Here is a 21,042-nt window from a genome sequence, read left to right as displayed (position 1 = left end):
GTTTTTGTGACCAGATTATTTTTATGCTACATTCTTTATCTGAAAATGGGCTCTGTCAAGTAATACTATCAGACCTGACTGAGGGAGTGTTTGGGAGCGCTACACTGTCAGTACCGAGGTGGGTTGGGACAAGAGTATTCATAGCCGTTGAACCCTGGTGTTAAAGGCAATCTTGTAAAAGTTAAGTGAATCTGTATTGCGGATGTTTGGAGGAGAGTTCCAGAGGGCTGGGGCATCAATGAAAGTGGCGAGTTGGGGAGTGACGTTGGAGGAGGTCGGCGATGTATGTAGGTGACAAGAACCTTGAATTTGATCTGGAACAGTGTTGGAAGCCAGTGTAGTTTCTGTAGGATAGGTGTGATGTGGTCTCTGGAGCAGGAGTGAGTGAACAGCCTCGCTGCTGAATTTTGAACTTACTGAAGTTTTTGAAGGTCAGTGGAGGGAAGGCCATAAAGGATGCTGCTGCAGTAATCAACTCTGGAGATTATGAAGGCTTGGATCAGATGAGCAAAGGGTGGGGCGGAGGTGTGCCTTGTTCCGGAGGTGAAAGAACGATGTTTTAGTGATATCCTACAAATGCTGAATAAATGGGTTTGAGCAATAAGTAAGTAAATGTGTTAAAATGTGGTTTGAAATGCAGTAAAAATGATCTATAACATGTCAACGGGTGCAAATAAAGATACTCATTAGGAAAGGCTGTGGTGTAACAGAAAAAAATGAACAGCAGTTAAAAAAAGTTGGTGTGGACACTGGAGGCAGAAAAAAGGATAAGAAAATCCATCCATCTTCTACCGTTTTATCCTCCACATGAGGGACACGGGGGGTCACTGTGCCAATCTAGAGTGTCTAATTTACCTAATCCCAGGTTTATTCTACATTCAAACATAAATGTGACTCCCTGTTGGGCAGACGTGAAATCTCCATCTTATAAATGTAAGAAAAAAAGCAGGAGGTTTTGTCCTTTGGATACCAGCGCTATTACACGCAGACAATTTTAAAATGATCACCTCATTAGCATTTATCACAAACCTCACCCCACACACGGCATCATCATAAAATAACCCTCCCACACGGTGTGCCACCTGCATGTGATCATACATTACACACACGAGCAGATTATTCCCACGTTGTGGAGAAAAAATGTCTGTGTTAGTGTGTTTTTTCTTTGTGCTTTGTAGAAGAACAAAATGACCACACTCAATTTACTGCCCTGCTGTTTCAATTGTAAAACGTCTATATATAAACAATAAGACAACTCTCATGACCCATCAGTCTGGCAGCATCCATGCATACAGTGCAGTGTGTGTATAAAGAAACAATCGCATGAGAGCCAAGGCATGGCAATGCATCACAAATCAACTGTTGTGCCTAAAATAAATTCATATCTGTAACAGAGTGTGAGAAATCAATCAGGATCAGTGTGACGGGGGATTTTGTGGGAAGTGTTGCTGTGGAGGAGAATAGTGAGTGTGAGAAAGCGAGAGTGTGAAACAGAGAGGCAACAAGGCAGCTTCATCTCTATAAACTGCAGATTAAAGTGACCTCTGCACCTCTGCCTGTGATGTCTCCCTAATTATCTTGTCTCGCCGTCCTGACAAACGACTCGGACACACTTTCCTCCTCTGCTGTTTGCAGCGTCGTCCTCAGCTGTGACGTGAACGGGTTAACATTTGTGTGGTGCATGAAGAAGCTTCAAGTGGGGGCTGTTGTGTTGATGTTTCAGACATGTGTGTGTGTGCGTGTGTTACAGGAGCATCACCATATAGTCACATGAGTCATGACTAGAAGGTAAACAGAATTTTTACTTATGAATAACTCAACTCTGGTGATAACTGATCCAACACCAGCATTGATGCTATTCATGTCTTTAGTTTGAGTAGTAATAATAGAGTTCAAAACTACTCTATCAATGATAAAATTCCTTATTTAGTTACATTTGCTTAAAGAGTCAAAAGTAAAAGATGTTATTGTGACAAAAGAAATCACTTATGGTATATATATATATATATATATATATATATATATATATATATATATATATATATATATATATATGTATATATATGTATATATATACATATATATGATCGTTGGATGATGCAAGAACAAAGAACATTGGCGGTGGCTTCATAAATGTAGATTGTATGTAGAATGCATGTAGATTAATCCACAAAATTAATCATCAACTGTTTTGGTATCTTGATAAATCAGTTTGAGTTGAGTTTTCAGATTTTCCAGCTTCTTAAACGTGAATATTTTCTGATTTCTTTGCTCCATGTAACAAAGAAATCATTAAAACTGAGTCATGTTGGTTCGTTGACAAAACGAGACATTCAAGAATTGGCAAACACATAGTCAACCTTTTGGGGACCAAACAACCAAAATCTTTTACATATATATCAGTTAAATAAAGCTTCCAAGTGAGTCAACAAATCACACATTCAAGTTTTTATTGCGTTTTGAATACAGTTGGATAGAATATGCCCCAAAGTTTTGACAAATTGTGTTTTTTTTTTAATGCCTCACCTGAACCCTTAACCTAACCCTTAATATCTTAACCCCCTCAAAAGCTCCTCAAAGTTGTGAGGAGATGCTAAAATATCCTTACACACACACACACACACACATACACACACAAAGGTCTACATCCAGGTCCAGGTCCAGTTCATAGTTGGCGGGTTCCTCGTGCATGTGGCCGCAGCCCTCACGTCACAGAGGGAGATCAGCACCTTGGACAGCAGCGGCGCCTGGTCAATAATAAAGCAGCAGAGCTTCGGTTGCTGCTGCTGCTGCTGCTGTTGTTGTTGCTGCCGCTGCTGCTGCTGCTGCTGAGCACAGGGAGAGGCTCACGCACAACATCATCATCCACCGACGACCCATGGATGACTGGACCACAAACAGACGCTTGTTTACTGGATGACAGTCAGGATTTTTTTTTTTCCATATCTTCTTCTTCTTCTTCTTCTTCGTCCTCCTCTCTCTCTATTCCGGAAGTAGCTGCTGTGCTGGTTCAATCTCCAAGCCGACCATTTCGAGGAGGAAAATCAGCGGCAGCAGTATCACCACCACCATCTATCTGATCCTATAATCAATGCCATTACTGCTGTGTAATTGCCCTCGGATGCGGAGACGTCTTCATGTGCCGTCCTCGTCTTTGTCTCTCACAGGAAAAGACCGTAGACCGCCTTCGGTATTTTCTGTCCCGCGTTGACATTTCAGCTCGCATCGAGAATGCTGGCGGACGTCGAGCGACGACAGGAAACATGGGGCTTTCGGGTGTTTTTGTGTTGCCATGTTTCCAGCCAGGCTCCTGAAAATGCAAAATGATAAAGGGATTGTTGTGGGGTTTTTTTTTTTCTATGATCTCGACGATTTATAGGAAGTGCGCGTGAATGGATCCACGGATTCTTTTTTGGACGAACCAGAGGTTTTTTAGAGAAAGGAGATGAAATAGAGAGAGAGAGGGGGAAAACTGGACCATGATCTGACGCCTGGGATGATACAGTAACAGACACAGCAGCCTATTCTAACAACATTACAAATAATAACTATCATTTCATCTTCTGCACCTTGGTTTGGATTATGATTCTTGACAAGAGTGTCAGATGTGACTGTGTGGATGGCATGTCGTTGTCTTTTACATCCCATCCTCTGTTTCCTGGCTGCGCGCTGCTCTCTCTTCCACTCGTCCACTCTCTCGCAGTCTTCTGCTTCGGGTAGCAAAACATGTAGCCGAGGCAATTCTTTTTTCATTTGCTGCAAGCCCAGTGCATCTTTCAAAAAGAAAGACAAAAACAGGGGGGAGTGGGAGTCTCTTTGGAAGGAAAATGGACGGTGGGAAATAAAAACAGGACGAGTTGTAACGGTAATCTGAAGAAGAGAGAGTGTTTAGACAGAGGAGTTTGAGTAATGAATATTGAAAGAGTGTGTCAGGAAAATCTTTTATCCGCATTGGCTTAGACACACATGCCATCAGTGAGGCGAGAGCCTTTCACAATTATTATTAATAACAGTAATAATAATAATAATAATAATAACAACAGTAATTATTATTAATAAGCCAGTAGTGGAATTACTACAATGAGAATGCACACAGTCAGTGTATGAACAATAATACCAATAATAACAATAATAATAACAATAGAAGAGACAAAAACACTTCGTTTATTTTTCCTTCAGTCTGGCTGAGACTTTATGTAGCCAAACATGTTCAAGTATCGGATCCGCATGTTTTTTAATGAACTGAAAGTCCTGGTGTTTATGCGATCCGATTCGAGGCAGTCCGGTTCAGACACAGATAGGCGGTCCAGCACCACCACCGCCGCCGCCGCCACCACAATGCGAGGTCTGGGGATGGGCGGCTGCGGCTGGCCGCCGTTCGTCGACTGCCATTCCCGGGATGATGAGGAGGAATACTACGGCAGCGAACCGCGGCCCCGGAGCCTGGCGTTTGAGGACAAGGAGCCCAAGCTGCAAGTGGGCCTGGACGCCGTGTCTCTGGCCAGCACCTCCAGCAGCCTGCGGACCCCCCAGTGCCGGATCTGTTTCCAAGGCCCAGAGCAGGTAAGACATGCAGCAGATAACTGGTTCCTCGTGTGTACAGGCAGGCAGACAGACAGTCAGAGAGCATGTTTTTGTTTCACATTTGTGTGGTGTAAATGTGCTGAGCCTTTGTGCTGCTGTGGGGAACCATTTTCTATCACCATGCATGGGATTTTACACATGAGCAGGGTTGTAGGAAGTTTTTTTTTTAATGATTTCCACAACCACACTTTGTTCTTTACTCCAATCTGCCATTTTGATTTTTTTTTCTTTTTATTACACAGCAAATCACAAAGGCTCTCTGATTCAGAGGAGCTACTATAGACATCATTTTGACACTTATGCAAAAATAAGCCACATATATATATCTATATATATACATATGTTGTTATTTTGGGGATTTATCCCCCAATATAACACATGTGTCTCAGTGATTTTACAACCTGCACAGCATGCTACCCTCCATCTTCACACTGTTGGTTTCAGAGGCAAACATTGTCCTCTCCATCACACATGGAGACGACCGCTCAGTGATCTGCTCGTCCAAATAACATTGTTCTCATAACTAAGCTCATCAGTGGTGGTGGAGGAGAGGCAGCAGTTCCCACACATCTGAAATCCGGCCAGCATAGCAACAAAGAAAAGTTAGCCAGTCAGGTCTGTGCGATGACAAATAAAGTGAGAGGCAGTGAATATGCTTGAGTCACAATCGTGTTTTTTTTGTGAATGCAAATAAACTGTTTTCCCATCTGCATGTATCACAGAACAGGGCGATCTTTGGACAATCACCATTCCCAGCCTGACAATGGTCATGAGAAGTGACGATTTTGATTTTTTTCTATTTCTATTGTTTCTTTCTCTCTCTGTGGTTCATATTTGTAAAGCATCCCTCTTGTCTGTGGTCAGTGTGACCAGATGTGCAGAAAACGGTGTCTGGCTCAGCAGGTCGTCCTGAAGCCTCAGATAATTAGAAACACTGTAGATCCTGTAGGAGCACAGATGGATATTACCATTCAGTCACTTCCCTAAGATAGGCGTAAAGTGTTTTTTACACCCCATGTGTTAATTTATGACATTTGCCTTGGAGTGTCCATTGTAACACATAGTAATCTGTGGAGAGCCACAGGACGGCATATAAATCACTTCAGGTCTCTTTTGGACGTGGGGGGGGGGGTCATATGATAGGGATCAACTTCCTGCCTTGCACACTCAAGCGCATTCCTTTAATAAAATGTTGATGTTATGGGCTTTGGGCTCTTCAGCAAGGTGACTCATCGAGCAACGTGGCTCTGAGTCGCCTCTTTCAGCTCCAGAAAAAGAGCAAGCAGACAAAGCACTGAGGGGAAAACCCTGAGACGACACCTCCACATCGGCTCCTCACTGACATATTATTTACTTGTTCTCTGTGCAAACGGAAAGGTGCCGTACACCGCCTTGGGTGCAGAGTGGAGGGAACATGTTTGCCATTTTATTGTTATTTCATTATTCAAGCAGGTCACAACAGGGGCCGGGATCATGTCGCTGTCAGTGGGCCAATTACCTACAGACATAATCGCCTTGCCCCTGCATGCTGCATAGAGTGTGTGTCCTTATTAAGTGTCTGTCAAAGGTGTCAGAATGTGCCATGGTACAGTGGCTGGGCCACTGCTTCCACTAAACATCGTCTGGTTTGCATGGAAATGCTGGCATGTTGGAAGATAAGGAGGGTGGTCGTGGTGGTGTTGATCACCCCTACCTGCCCTTTTCTCTGTTTGTGGCCGACAGCGGTTTCACCCCCAGGGTCACACATGCTACACAAAAAAAAAGATCTGTAAAGATTACAGCCGAGGAGAACGGCCATGTTCGTAGTCATAGAAGTGACACACCACATGAACACCTTCTTGCATGTGTGAAGTGGCATTGAGGGACTAAGCCAGGCCAGATCAGCTGAGCAGGAAGTGTGTTTGTGTCGAGGAGGTGTGTTGTGAAATAAACAGCGCCCTCTTGAATATTCTATATTTCCAATCCAATCCAACTTTATTTATAAAGCACTTTAAACAACAGCAACAGCTGAAACAAAGTGCTGTACAGCAGAGATAAATAAGATAAATAAAATTTTTATATTTGACTCAACAATAAATACAAAAGACTGAAGATTGTGTAAATCTAAAGCCTGACTTTTTTTTTTTGTCTGAGCCACTCAAACTCTCTAAATTACAGATACCCTGTATGTCTGAGGTCTCCAACGTGTGGCTCACAAGCTCCCAGAGCTCCCAGTCCTTTTCCAAGTAGCACACCAAAGGTTTCAACAATTGAACAATAAACCAGATTACCTAAGCTAAGTGGATACAGTGACATGTGGGCAGATAATAACAATATGAAAAGTGAGTCATATATGTGTGCGATATTGAAGGAAATGCATACAGAAATACAAAAATGCACATGGTGTTGAATTAAAGACTATTTTTGTTATGTTTATTGCAAAATGTGAGTTGTGGAGGCGCCAACATTTTTGTAAATGTTCATTCAAAACGAGCTCATTCAGTTTATTTGGGTTAAAATAGGCTATGAGAATAATGTTAAAAACAAACACACACAAAAATGGGTTCTAGGCCATTTTCATTTTTGTTTGTAAAAAGGTTGGAGACCCTTGCTGTATATGGTCATAAACAACCATTTATGTCTTGATACAACCAATTGCTTAATGTTTAAATACAATGACTCTAAAAAAGGGAGACATTTCAAATGGGAAAAAAGCACTCAATAGAAAAATAGATGTTTATTTGCTTCCGTCTTAAACTGGTATGAAAAAAAGCTTATTAACGCACTCTTAAAAACCTATTATTGGTATTATATGTTACTGCAGATAAAACTCTTATGAGGCTTTGTCTGTTTATATTGCATGAAGCTTGCGAAGCTCGTAAAAACAATTTAATTTCCAGTCATTATGATTCATCGCGACAAATCAGGACCAACATTCACATAGGGTTTCCCAAAGCTAAATCCGCTCATGTGTGTCTTGTTGTCTCCAGCAGGATGATCAGTAGTTTTGAACATCAAACGACAAGAGCGTGAATCTTTAACATTACTTTGTAATGACCCCAGGAGACACGCTTTAGAAATGTGGATGCAAATAACATGAGCCCTTGCATGTAATTATTAAAGGGATAATTGGACGCATATGAAGAGAACATTTTCCTTTGGTGCCACGTGAGTCTGAAATATCTTGTTGATATCCATCATCATAAATTGAGGCACTCCAGAGAAATGCTCCTCTGGATTCTGGCTGTAGATGAGACACTGATTTAGACAAAATTATTTGTCACGTCACACGAATCACAGTTTCTACTCAAAATGTAATCTGCTAACGGTTCAGCATTATAATCACAGCTTTAGAAGGTCTTTGTTTTTATTTTGTCTAGCTTATGTTTAAATGCACTTATTGTAAGTCGCTTTGGATAAAAGCGTCTGCTAAATGACATGTAATGTAATGTAATGTAATGCTTATAATGACATTAACTTTGTCATTTCTCTCATAACACACACACACACACACACACACACATACACACACCGACCTAATCCTAACCTCATCCTAACCTTAAAACATGTCTTCACATTAAAATGTGGTAATTTGCATTATGGGGACTTGCTTTTTGTCCCTATAAGGTAGACAATTCCCCATAAGGTGAATGTGTAAACACATTTATGTCCCGTCAACATTAGTAATACCTGAGCCACACACATACACATTCATAAATTCCTGTACGTGTACGCCTTAGTGAAACATAATGCATTCCCTAACCCCTTACCTTAACCTAAATCATCACAGCTAAAAGCCTAACTCTAACCCTTAACATAGAAATAATTCTATACCTAAAACCAAGACCCTTTAACCCTTTAAAAAAACAACTTTACATTTGTGAGGACCAGCCAAAATGTCCAAAGTCTGTATCAACGACTGACTTTTAAATATCAAGTATCATTAAATATATGACTTATGTTCATTTTAACATTTACTACAATAATGAAAAAAAATTTAAAAAAATGTAATTTTCTCATTTAATGTGAAAAATACACATAACATATATATATAAAGAACTATCTGCACATATAAACATTTTTTTAACAGGGACTGAAATAAGAACATAAATTAATTAAATACAATTATTTATTTATTTTAATTTGTTTACAAAAAACAATTTACTCTTTATTTGTCTTCTCAGCTCACAGGTGAAGTCACTTCTCTGATATTCAGTTTATTTTCCCTCCCTCCTCATCTCTCCCTGGACTGTCAGTGACACAGTGAGTTTGAGTGTGTGATGTTTTTGCCTCGACTCAACTGAATGTCAATACTCTTCAGCAAGAAGCTGCACATCCGTCACACCTGCAAATATTTCACACTAAAAGCCCTGTGTTGTGAAAATAAATGGATTCGGGGGAACTGAGATGCTGAAATGCTTTTACTTTGAAACGAGTAAACAGTATCACATTAGCAGCACATATTGGCGTTGAAATTGAGGAGAAAGGTCATTTTTTTTGCTCTTTTTTTGCTGTGAAATGTGCAGCTCACTCACTCACTCAGTCAGTGAAGCAGATGCTCTGTGTGTCGTCAGGTGGTAATTTACAGGACATGTAATGTGAGGTACATTTCCTGTACCCCTAATGCCATAAAAGTTAAAAAAGCTGCATCAGTTAAAATGAAAATGCTCTGTTAAAATACAGAAGTTATTAGTGATTTATGATAACAGTAATCTGGGTCACGCTAGGATAGCACCTGGGTCCAAATCTGGACCGCAGTCTGCCTCTTGGTGAACCTGGGTTTTTGGTCCTTGCAAAGATATATGCAGTATATACACACACACACACACACCCTCCTCATTGACTGCTTGACATTTTAAAAATGTTGGCTTCTATATTATTTTTATTTAGCTCCTCATATCCCTCTGACCTTCTCTTTGTTGTCTTTATAATGTCAGCAGGCAAGTTATTTTAAAGTTTATGAGTGGCATGTGGCTCATCAGCCAAACACAAACTTTTATGCGCTGGGACACTTGAAGTCTTTTATTATAAGTGGGAAGGTCAAACGAGCCAGATGGGAGAACAACACAGTGCAGATGGATAGAAAAATAAAACAACAATACCAAGCATTATTTGCATCAACGCAGTTCTCTGGCACATAAGACAGCGCAGCCTGTTGGTGATTCCCTAAAGCTACTGTAAACGTATTGCGATTCACGTTTACTGTATGAGTCACCGTGTATAAAGCAGAACACTGGTGTTACTTAGAAATGAGCACACAATGACAAGCAGCATACAGACATTTTGGGTTTTAATTGGACATGATTTCCTCAATTTTGTTTTAGTAATTTCTCTAATTATACTATTGTAACCTTGAATCTTGATAGGTAGCATTCTCGGGGCTGTGGGTGATGCGCGGGTTACAGGTAAATCTCTCCCACCTGGCAACACAGGCAGGTAGGAACCAAAAACACCAGGGGTGTAGTAAGCAGGGTGCTGAGGTTAACTCTTCTGGCCACCAGCCACTGTAGCAGGTAGATTTTGAATTGCGGCCTTTTTTTGGGCCTTAAATAAAGGTGAACGACACAGAAAATGCATTAGCAATGTGTGTGTAAGTGCTTTGTTGAGGACTCGATTACCCGATTACAAGTGGATTTTGACTACATTTATTCTGTGCTATTGTCATAAACAAGCCAGTCAGGAACCTTGACATCCACTGACCACTTTGTTTTACTTTACTTTGAATCATCCTTGACATCCTTTTGTTGTTCTGTTGTCACAACCGGCCTCTTCACCCCAGCAATATGCCGCCACATTTTGGGCTTAAAAAATGTCGGACACGCTTGTTAAGTTACCCTCAGTAGTTAAAACCACACACATCGCGGATATGTCAACAGCACAACAGTCGTTCTGTTCTCATTGGCTTGATTGACACCAATCGTAAAATGTACCCACATTTGGCGTGTGGTCCGGTCTTCATTTCATGCCCCGGTAGTAAGTGTCCGCCATCTTGTGGCGGCGTCAAGTTTCAAGTCATTAGCACACAGGAAACCTCTGACAACATATGATTCCATCATTTGAGAAACCTTAAAGCCTGCAACTGAACATTGTATAACTGTTTCAATGAGTGATTCTTTTTCTGTGGAAAGCAAATTGTGGAAAATTGATGTCATTGTCCAGTGTGTAGAATTTTCTGATCAATCTTTTATAGTCATGCTCTCATTAGTGCATAATCACACAGAATTAAGAATCATTTTGTTTTTGTTTGAAATGGGAGCTTTATATCTACACTAGGAGCAGGTCCTCTTCCAAATAGTCCGCCACGTTGCGCTGGCATGTTTATACAGTAGCCCAGAAAGGACAAAGGAAACACTGGTTGATGTTTTCATGTTTTCATGTACTATGTATTGTGTAGTGATGGTCAGTATTAGGCACAAAAACAAAATGTTCCACCTCTGTCTCCACACAAAGTTATTCTGACCACGGTGATAATCAGTGTGAGCAGTGTGACGTCTGATTACTTCTAATTAAGCCGTTGAAATTCAGGCTAATGCAGGAATTGTTTGGACATTATGGTTCGACATTTGCTTTCTTGCACAGTGAAATATTTGTTGTTGGTTGAATATGAAATTTATAGCCAGGAAATAGTGACCTTGGCCTGGTTTAGCAGGGATCAGAGACCAGAGTAAACAGTGAGGGGCTTGGTCATACTCACCATGTTCTGCATCTGTGGAGAGCCACTTTGCATTTCCACATGTTTGCACATGCACACAGCTCCCATTCATACTCTAACAAGGATCCGCGTCAGTCTAGTGTTTCATATTCACGTCCTCCAGCTCACACTCCATTCCAGTAGCAGCAATTACTCACCAGGAAATCACCCTCATTTGTGTTTACTTGTATTCTTTGAGCACTGAGTTGCACATATGCGTGCACCAGATGACTTTTTCATATAACCTCAAGCAAGTTTCCATGGTTACCATCGTCTTTGTTGTGTCTTTTGACCAAAACAAGATCATGCCAGCTACTGGAATGAAAAGTGTTGTTCCACAGACCATGTGCAGTCGTGGTCCACGTGAAATCAAAATGTGCACGGATTTCGTCCACGTGAATAAGAGGGGTTTGTCTGCAGAGACAGGGGCGTAACTTTAAGTGGGCACATCCACAAGTGACATCTTGGAAGTTTGTCTAACTGTGACCTGTCGAGGGATATTGATCTGTTTTTATTCTTTTATTTTGCTGCATTCTCATGTGGTTCTGTGTGATTTGGACAACTTGAAGTTCCGTCCCCTGTTTATAGTTCCACCCACTTGTAGTCCCGCCCCCCTCTCTTATGTCTGCAGTCCGTAGATTTATATTTTTGGTGTGGAGCAACATGATGTGGATGACCTGGCCCTTAGTCTGACCATTATAAAGATTATAATTGGGCAGCCCATGACCAAGAGGAAAGGAGTCAGGCTCGTAACTGGAGGGTTGTTGGTTCAATTCCCAGGGATTTGATTCCCGGTGGTTTGCTCAGCACTTATCTGAGCAAACCCCTATTGCTCCCCAGGCTCAGATAAGTGCTGCCCACTTCTCCTACTGTCTTGTATCTTACTAGAAAACGACTTTGGCAGAAGTTAAAGTCACCTTTTATAATATTAATTCAAAGTAAAAGTATAAAAAAAAAAAGTGAGAAGTTAGGATCGGGCAATGGTAGTCTTTCAACTGGAAGGTTGTGGGTTCAATTCCTGGCTCTACTAGTCTATATGTGTCCTTGGATATGAATGTGCAAAAAAAATGACAAATTCTAAGTCATTCAGTTACTTCAAATGTTTTTGCTAAAGTTGATATAAGTGATGTTTTCGCTGAGGTGTGTCAGTTTGTTATGAGGTTGTTGGAGTTTAATACAGTGTGTGTGAAAATGTCGTCAGGCTTCAGCGGCTCTCCCCTCTCTCTCTCTCTCTCTCTCTCTCTCTCTCTCTCTCCCCCCCTCTCTCGCTCTCTCTCTCTCTCTCTGTCTCTCTCTCTCTCTCGCTCTCACCTGCCTGCCCTTGAAGCCTCACTGCTCCCTGTTGTCGTTGCAGATGGTTAACGTGCTGCCTCGCCAACTGGGCCTCGCATCAAACTGTGCTCATTCACTGATTTACAAATGATTTGCTCCCATATTTCTCCCCAATGTAGTAGTTGTAGTTAAAATTTAAATCACCGAGTGTTTTTCTTTGTGCTTTCCGGTAAATGAATCAAGGATTTTGATGCACAGCTTGTTATCAGATTTTTTACTGTGTGACTAATGGATATTTGACTGTGAATAGCGGTGACAGCCTAAATGTGGTCTTTTCTTAATGTGCCAGCAGGATTCAGCTGCTTTTGCAGAGCTGAAGAGACAATGGATTTGGTACACACGTGGCATTCATCTGTCTCTATAGGGGGACAGAAGGAACATTGTCAGAGGGGGGAGGTGTGGTCAAGGAAATGGGGAGAATATTATATATTTATGTTAGTTGACCTTTTGGGGGAAAGCAGGATTTGGCTCCTTTCTTCTGTATTAAAGCAGTGTCACGTACAATCAACCTGCAAATTCATGTTGACTGTGGTTTTTCAAAAATGATCAAAATGTATTATTTATATGATCAATTCTACACACAAACATTGTCTCTTTTTACTCACTCACTCATCTTCTCCTGCTTCATCCTCCACATGAGGAGGCCGCCAATCTCAGCTGACATAGGGCGAAAGGCGGGGTTCACCCTGGACAGTTCGCCAGTCCATCACATATAGAGACAAATAACCATTCACCTAATCCCCATATTGCATGTTTTTGGACTGTGGAAGAAAAACTCTTTTTACACCAAGACATTAAAACTTGTGTATTTTTTTTATAGTATAACACTTTCTCTGTAACACGTAAGTCCTTTATTTTACCAGTTAAATGAAGGCACTTTCCATAGCAAGGTCTTACAGTATTATTGTAAACAACCAAGTTTGGTGTAGTGGTTAGCACTCTTGCCTTTGCAGCAAGAAGACCCTGGGTTCACGACTCCCGTCAGAACAAGGCCCTTCCTGCATGGAGTTTGCATGCTCTCCCCCTGTGCCCAAAAACATGCAATATGGGGATTAGGTAAATTGGACACTCTAAATTGGCCGTAGATGAGAGTGGATGGTTGTGTGGCCCTGTGATGGACTGGTGTACCCCGCCTATGTTAGCTGAGATTGGCACAGCACCTCCCGTGACCCTCATGTGGAGGATAAAGTGGTAGAAAATGGATGGATGGAAGGTCACGTTTCTAAATGTGTTCAGTGGTCGTACACATCACCATCTCCACTGGCACAAACAGTAGTTTCAGTAATAGTGTTTAACCATTGATGAACATTTACATGCTCCGACTCTGACACAGTCTTTGTTATCCAAACTAGCATTGTGGTGTGCAGTTGCAAAGTGTCACTCACTGTGATCAGATCTGAATATGTTTGTTTTCTTTCCCATCACTTGTCTCACAGGGCGAACTGTTGAGCCCCTGCCGCTGCGATGGCTCCGTGCGCTGCACCCACCAGCCCTGCCTCATCCGCTGGATCAGTGAGAGAGGCTCCTGGAGCTGTGAGCTCTGCTACTTCAAGTACCAGGTCCTGGCCATCAGCACCAAGAACCCTCTGCAGGTAACGGGAACACTTGCATACACAAAAACGACGACTGCTGAGCAACAAAGCTCCCACTTATACTGTTGCCACTGAGCACAAAAAAAAAGAAAAAAAAAACTGCTTTGATTCTGAGCTTGTCGAGATAAATCTGACTCACACTGCACACGCTCGTACAAACAGGCCAGAGCAGCTCTGCTATGTTGAGCATCCAACCCCGCTTTTTGACTGGGCATTGATGTCCTGGATAAATGCTGTTTAAACACCTAAACAGGAGGCTGATCATGAGAGAATGTGTGTGAACCTTCCTTTTTTAATGAGTGAATCAGGGAGGGAGAGCACAGTGACTGATGACAGGATGAAGTTGATGCTGCTGCTGCTGCTGCTGCCGCTGCCGACAGAACTTTTCATCAAAACATACACAATGTCCAAATGCTGCTCGATCAGACTCAACACCCATCCCCAGAACAAATCTGAGGCTGTTGCTGTGTTGTGAGGACTGTTTGCCATATTGTGCTGACACATTTTCCCTCTGCGTCACTGTCCTTCTGCCCTCCTTTTCATAGGCAGCCAACCGCCCTAAAACCTATTGATAAGGTGCCATGTGTGTAATAACGTGTGTGTGTGTGTGTTTACATGTTCTTATTTGTATGATATAATGTAGATTGGAAGTGGAAAGACAGATTTATTGTAGTTTGCTGGTTACACTTGCAAGTGAAAGACATCTTGGGAGGTGTTTGTATTCTCCACTGACACTTTTAGACATTTTAATTTAAATAAATGGTCAACGTCAAAGTGCACACAATGCAACAAGATTACTCTGATATGGTATAAAAATAAACACAATCGAATATTTAAAGGGACACAGGATATAGATGGATGCACATATGCACTTTTGCACACACATTGTGTGATGTAAGGGACATTTTATTGAGTTTTTGTGTTGTTTCAGTCCATTCAGTCTTGTAGTCTTACATTTGAGAGACTGGTATTGCTTTTCTGAGGAGAGCAGGTGACAGAGATGGTGCCCGGGGTGAGTATTGTTTCTGGTGTCTTTGGCGGAGGCTCTGCTGAGGTACCGGGGTCTCGCTATCTCCTCCAGTGACTCTCTGCAGAGCCTTCCAATCTTTTAAAGCGCAGCCAGCGTACCAGACTGTGACACCGTACACACCAGGATACTCTCGATAGTAGAACGGTAAAATAACACCAAGAGTTGTAGACTCAGACCTGTCCTCTTCAGTTCAACACACACAAGAGAAACAAATTGGAGAGATGTGGAAACATTGCAGTTAGACTATTAATAAACCCTTTGGATTCATCGAAAAGGGTAACCACCTTACGGTCACTGCGACATTAAATATCTTATACACGGATGCTAACATCAAATAATGTTGTGTGTTGTACAAAACAGTACATAATGAGACATTTTTCTGATTATTTTTTTTTACTTTTAAAGTCTTCATAATGTCAGAATTTGTATTTAAAAAAAAAAAATAATAATTAAGGTTTAGTCCTATATTAACTGCATCCAATGGAATTTTGATGGTAGATCTCAACTCAAACACACAGTGCTAAATTATGTAAGGTGTAACTGCCCTAAATTATTGTTATCCACAAATTTTCAAATGTATTGAAACAGAAAACATAGTAAGGCACATTATTATTTCTTGATTAAGATGTAAAATTCTAGTTATTTACTTGCATTCCTGAACAGAAAAATTTGTTTTTGTTGGTTGAATGTTTTGGTTAATTGATTTCTGACTTTGGGTATAAAAAGGTGAATTCAGTTTGTTATTTGCCAAATAAATAAATAAAAGTAAATTTTTTTAGAAGTTTTTGAAAGATTGCAAAAATATTTATGTTTTTTCATTTTTATGACAGGTGGTCTAATACATTTGTTAAGCACTGTATGTGGGCTCCCTCCAAAAACATTCATCCAATTCATTGGTTTAAATCCATAGATTAAATCCATAGGTGATGGTAGTTGGCAAGAAATTTACAGCAACAAATCAGACTGTCCTCACAGTTTTCCATGTTTAAGCTGCAAATCTGCCACAGGGGGGCACAAAACGTATTTGGTGCTATTACTATATTACTGTAAGCAATACATCAATCAATATCAACGACACACACACCTCAACACTTCATGTTTTAAACACAAACATGTTAATATGTCAAATACCTTTGACATGATATTTCACTTGGAATTGAATATTTTAATGTCGTAATATGTAAATGTTTGTTCTTAGGGAAATAATGTTACTCTCTTTTTATTTTTACAGTATTTCACATAAAGCTGAGAAACCATATTTTCAATGTTGTATTGTAGTGATTTAAGTAAAAAAAAAAAAAGCCACACACTTTATATGTACAAATAGTTTTTGTTTTAGTCATATTTCTTACAGTTTTGTCTGTGCATACAGTGGAACAGCTAACTGTTTTTTTCTCATATTCTGAGTGACTACTTTTTAAAAAGCTGTGTATTTTTTTGTTTAATACAGCGTTATACTTTATACTATACTATGGATTGTATGAATGTTGGATAATGTTGGAATGTTGATGCAGATCAAACACACTATGACAGTGTGTCTAAAGTGTCTTGGAGGTTTTGCAGAGTGAGATTTAGAATTTTTCCCATTTACCAAATTCATTGAAACATAAATTCTTTGTTCTGGGGCATTAATTACATTAGCATCTGTAGTCCCTGATGGAATATGACAATATACTGAAGTATAATACGCTACAAGGAAACAAAAACAGGACCAACACAAGAAAAATACAACAAATAAGGAGAATCAGCATAGAATTCAACTGGTAAAATCTAAATCAATATTTGAATGTCAGTGGTATTGGTTTACTTCAATATTGTGCCACAGTTCTTCTGATAATGTACAGATCTGTGTGAAGACCTTGGAAGTTTTATAGAATTCTTAAGGGCCTCAAAGTCTGTACCATGAATTTAGCAGAATTCTGAATGCAGGTATTGTGACATTTATTTAGTGTGTTTATATTGTTGCACTGGTACTTTTTCCTGAGGAAAGGTTCTGCGCACTTCTTCCAGCACTGATTTAGACACCTCTCTCTCTCTGTGTGTTGCAGTGGCAGGCTATTTCTCTGACGGTGATCGAGAAGGTGCAGATAGCGGCCATTATTCTGGGCTCCCTGTTCCTCATTGCCAGCATCTCCTGGCTCATCTGGTCCTCACTCAGCCCTTCAGCCAAGTGGCAGCGCCAGGACCTGCTCTTCCAAATCTGCTACGGCATGTACGGTTTCATGGACATCGTCTGCATAGGTAAACGTCAATATGCACGAAAATAACATACATATAAAACATACGATAACATAACAATTCAAATACAACAACAACAGCAGAAGAAGAAGACGTTTTGGAAGATGATGGCTGAACACAGGTCATTGAAATGTTACCTGATACATCAGGGTCATTTGGGTAGTTTCTGTTGTCATTATGATTTAAAGAAGAACAAACACAATTGTTTGATGATAAAGGGCTTCACCCAACCACAAACCGTGAAGGAAAGAACATTTTTTTGCATTATCAGCTTCTCTGAAAAATTGCCTGGGTATATAATCTTATGCATAACTGTATAGATAGATAGATAGATAGATCGATAGATAGATAGATGCATATAAAAATGCACATGGTGGAGTGTTCAGGTGACAGTGCATGGAGAAATGCATTATGCAAGGAGAGCTTGCGCAGGAACAACAACTACTTTAATAAACATTAGTTGCATTATGCAAGGACAAACTGACATGGCGACAGAAACATGTATTCAGTTCACATTCTGCTGGTTGAGGTCAGACAAAAAAGAACATAATTAGCAGATGGTGCAGAGGTAGACCAAGCACATTTTGTTTTCTAGGAGTAACCTGGTTGACTGTTAGTGAGTAATTGTGAGAGTCGGCTGTGTAAGACAACACAGGGGGAACAGATGGCATCAGATACGAGCGCTGTGATTATTGGCAACTGTCTATTCTCCTCCATGGGAGAGATGAAATGTTCCTACCTATGATGCTGCTTGCAACTCAGGGGCCTTTGAGCATAATTTTGTGATGTAAAGGAGTGGGAATACAACGGTTCTTCACCCCGTTTCCTCTCTTTTTTCCCTGCCCAGGCCTCATCATCCATGAAGGCTCATCAGTGTATCGAATCTTCAAACGATGGCAGGCTGTTAATCAGCAGTGGAAAGTACTGAACTATGAGAAATCGAAGGACTTGGGCGACCCGCTGAGTTCGAGTAAGACAGGGGCGCGTGGCTCTCGCAGTAACCCTCACGGTCTGGCCAGCAGCAGCGGTGGGCGGCAGAGCAGGAGGCTAAGAACTATTCTGAACCACCACTGTGGCTACACCATCTTACACATCCTGAGCCAACTGAGGCCCAACGACCCGCGGATCAGTGCTGCTGCCAATAGAGAGGTGGTGATGAGGGTCACCACCGTATGAGTGCGACCGAACATAGAACTCATCGTTGGGTTCAGATGTAAATGAATGGAAGGGACTTATGGACCTAATATTAATAATACAGACTCGTGAAGGTGACAGGCTTCCTTTGAGGAGCTGAGCGATGCCCGGAGCATCAACAGACAACACACTCTTGAGGATTTCTCCTCTTGTTTCGTACAACAAAAGGAAGCCAGATGCTCCTTTTCAATAATTGAAGAACTGATGAAAAAATGGACAAAAAAAAAAGCATTAAAAGACACAAAACATGAATTCTGAGGATGAGGACAAAAGTGTAAACAGGTTTTTATAACCTAATCCAAGACGATGAGATGATTTTTCCAGTTCAATATCAGGATGCACAGACATTTTTTTTGTTCTGTTTTTGAATCCTCTTGGTTTGGTTTGGATTTACTCTGTTTTTTACTCACTTTGATTTTGTTCAGATGTATGATTTTAGAGGTAACCATGTAACTTCATACATGCCAAGCATTTCCAAAACAACGATGTGTAATAATCCTAAAATTTCTACAAGCGAATCAATGCTGGTAAAAAAAAAAAATAAATAAAAAGACCGAAAACTGAAACAAAAACATGAGGGCAATGCAAAGACGACAACAGGAACAATAAGAAAAACAAAAAACAAAACAAGGAAATCAGTGAGATTTCAGTGACACGTAACCTTTCTGCAATAAAGATGCATATGTACATTTCACAGGGACTTTTGCATGGGTATATAATTTTATTCTTCATCACATACCATAAGCACATGACAAATTTGCTCTATTTCGAATGGTGCTTGCCAAAATAAACACTTTAAAAACATCTGATTTCACTGCACCAACTTTTTGTCGACATGACAAACGGCAGTGTGTTGCAGGTATTTCAGCTAAAATACAGATTGTTGCTGCCGTGTGCTGATTCAGATTTGATAATAAGTAAACTATTGGATTAAAACTGGGGATCGGATGATCTCTTACTAATTACTTGGTCACTTGGTCTCTTCTTTACCTCCACCTGTAAGCATGCAAGGTTTGAATGTGTCCCGCTCTGCTGGGGTAATGAAATGGATCCATCCATGTTCTACTGCTTTATCCTCCACATGAGGGTCACAGGGGTCGCTGGTGCCATTCCAGCTGACATAGGGTGAAAAGGTGGGGTACACTCTGGACAGGTCGTCAGTCCATCACGAGGACACACAGAGACAAACAACCATCCACTCTCACACTCACACCTACGGTCAGTTTAGAGTGTCCAACGTGCCTGCTTTTTGAAACTGGAGAACAGGATGAAATGGATCAGTTTAAAGAAAATATATTAATTTAATTAATTATTAATGTTCAAACTGATTCAAACTACCACAAAGGGCAGATGCTATTTCATTAGCTTTAATCAGCAATAAGCCACTGATTAATCACTGATTTTGAACTACTGATCTGAGGTAAAGTTAACAGATGCTTCTCTGGCACAGTTATCATATATGTATATATATATATATATATTATAGACTCAACAACCTAAATATGGAATAAATGTAACTGAAATCAATTGAACAGTCTGAGAGAGTAGAGGACAAGCCAGAGAATCAACAGAGGTTTTTCTGCAACAAGGTTTATGTCGGTTCACTTTTTCACTGCATGTGTGAGGACTTTGACTTGCAAATGGCATTGGATGGAAAGTCTTTAGAGCAAAAGCCTCAACAGCACTTTCTTCATACAGTAAGTCACAGTAACAAGCTCCATCCTACAGGTTGACAGGTTATAGGAGGAGAAGCATAACATAAGAATAACATTAAAGATGGCTCAATTCCGTTTAGATTTCAGGGTCTTAATTGATTGTTGGTTTGATTGATTGATTGGTTGGTTGGTTATTACCCACATGGCCTAGACTGGTGGGATCTGATCCCAGTATACTCTGCAGTGCTAACATTAAGTGAACAGGCAAATAATCTACATAAGATGGCGACTTGTCACCACAGAGACAGTGTTGACCACTATACACAGAAACATGTCAAACATGGTGCTGATGGACAGGGATCTGTGGCGCCACCCGGTGGGAATGAGCAGGAAGAGCAGTGAGCAGTCTGGGACACACACACACACACATAAATAAATCGGCATTTGTCGCCCCCTTGTGGCCATTTGTTTTGGTCACCAGCCCCTTTTATCTTGACAGATCTGCAGCAGGAAAAATGTTGCACTTTTCAAGCTGCATCCATGTAAGTTTTGTTTTTTTTTTAATTATTAATTTATTTAGATTTTCTTTTTATAATCCACCCTTTTTTGGTATTTTTTTATTTCTATTAACAGTAACGTTTAAAAATAGTATTTAGGTAGTGATTCAACATTATTGTTGTGTGTGTGTGTGCGTGTGTGTGATTGTTTTAAAACAATTCATCTAAAAATAACCATTTCCACCGGTTT

General features: G+C 40.5%; 1 protein-coding gene across 1 annotated transcript; it reads left to right on the top strand.

The window, feature by feature from the left end:
* The first annotated feature begins 2,639 nt into the window (after positions 1-2,639).
* marchf9 (membrane-associated ring finger (C3HC4) 9) lies at positions 2,640-19,605 on the top strand. The gene is made up of 4 exons (XM_058644128.1): positions 2,640-4,563; positions 14,023-14,178; positions 17,257-17,449; positions 18,294-19,605. The coding sequence occupies exons 1-4, from the start codon at positions 4,207-4,209 to the stop codon at positions 18,620-18,622; spliced, it is 1,035 nt and encodes a 344-aa protein (XP_058500111.1). The 5' UTR covers positions 2,640-4,206; the 3' UTR covers positions 18,623-19,605.
* The last annotated feature ends 1,437 nt before the right edge of the window (positions 19,606-21,042 follow it).

This window comes from Solea solea, chromosome 11 (genome assembly GCF_958295425.1).
Source record: "Solea solea chromosome 11, fSolSol10.1, whole genome shotgun sequence".
NCBI classification, from domain to species: domain Eukaryota; kingdom Metazoa; phylum Chordata; class Actinopteri; order Pleuronectiformes; family Soleidae; genus Solea; species Solea solea.
The sequence above is the reverse complement of the archived record's forward strand: the minus strand, read 5'-3'. Positions and strand labels throughout refer to the sequence as shown.

Excerpts from the sequence above, each read along its gene's own strand:
- marchf9 (XM_058644128.1), top strand. The coding sequence starts at position 4,207 with ATGTTCAAGTATCGGATCCGCATGTTTTTTAATGAACTGAAAGTCCTG. Across the intron at positions 4,564-14,022 it reads GTTTCCAAGGCCCAGAGCAG|GGCGAACTGTTGAGCCCCTG; the intron begins GTAAGACATGCA and ends CTTGTCTCACAG. Across the intron at positions 17,450-18,293 it reads CATGGACATCGTCTGCATAG|GCCTCATCATCCATGAAGGC; the intron begins GTAAACGTCAAT and ends TTCCCTGCCCAG.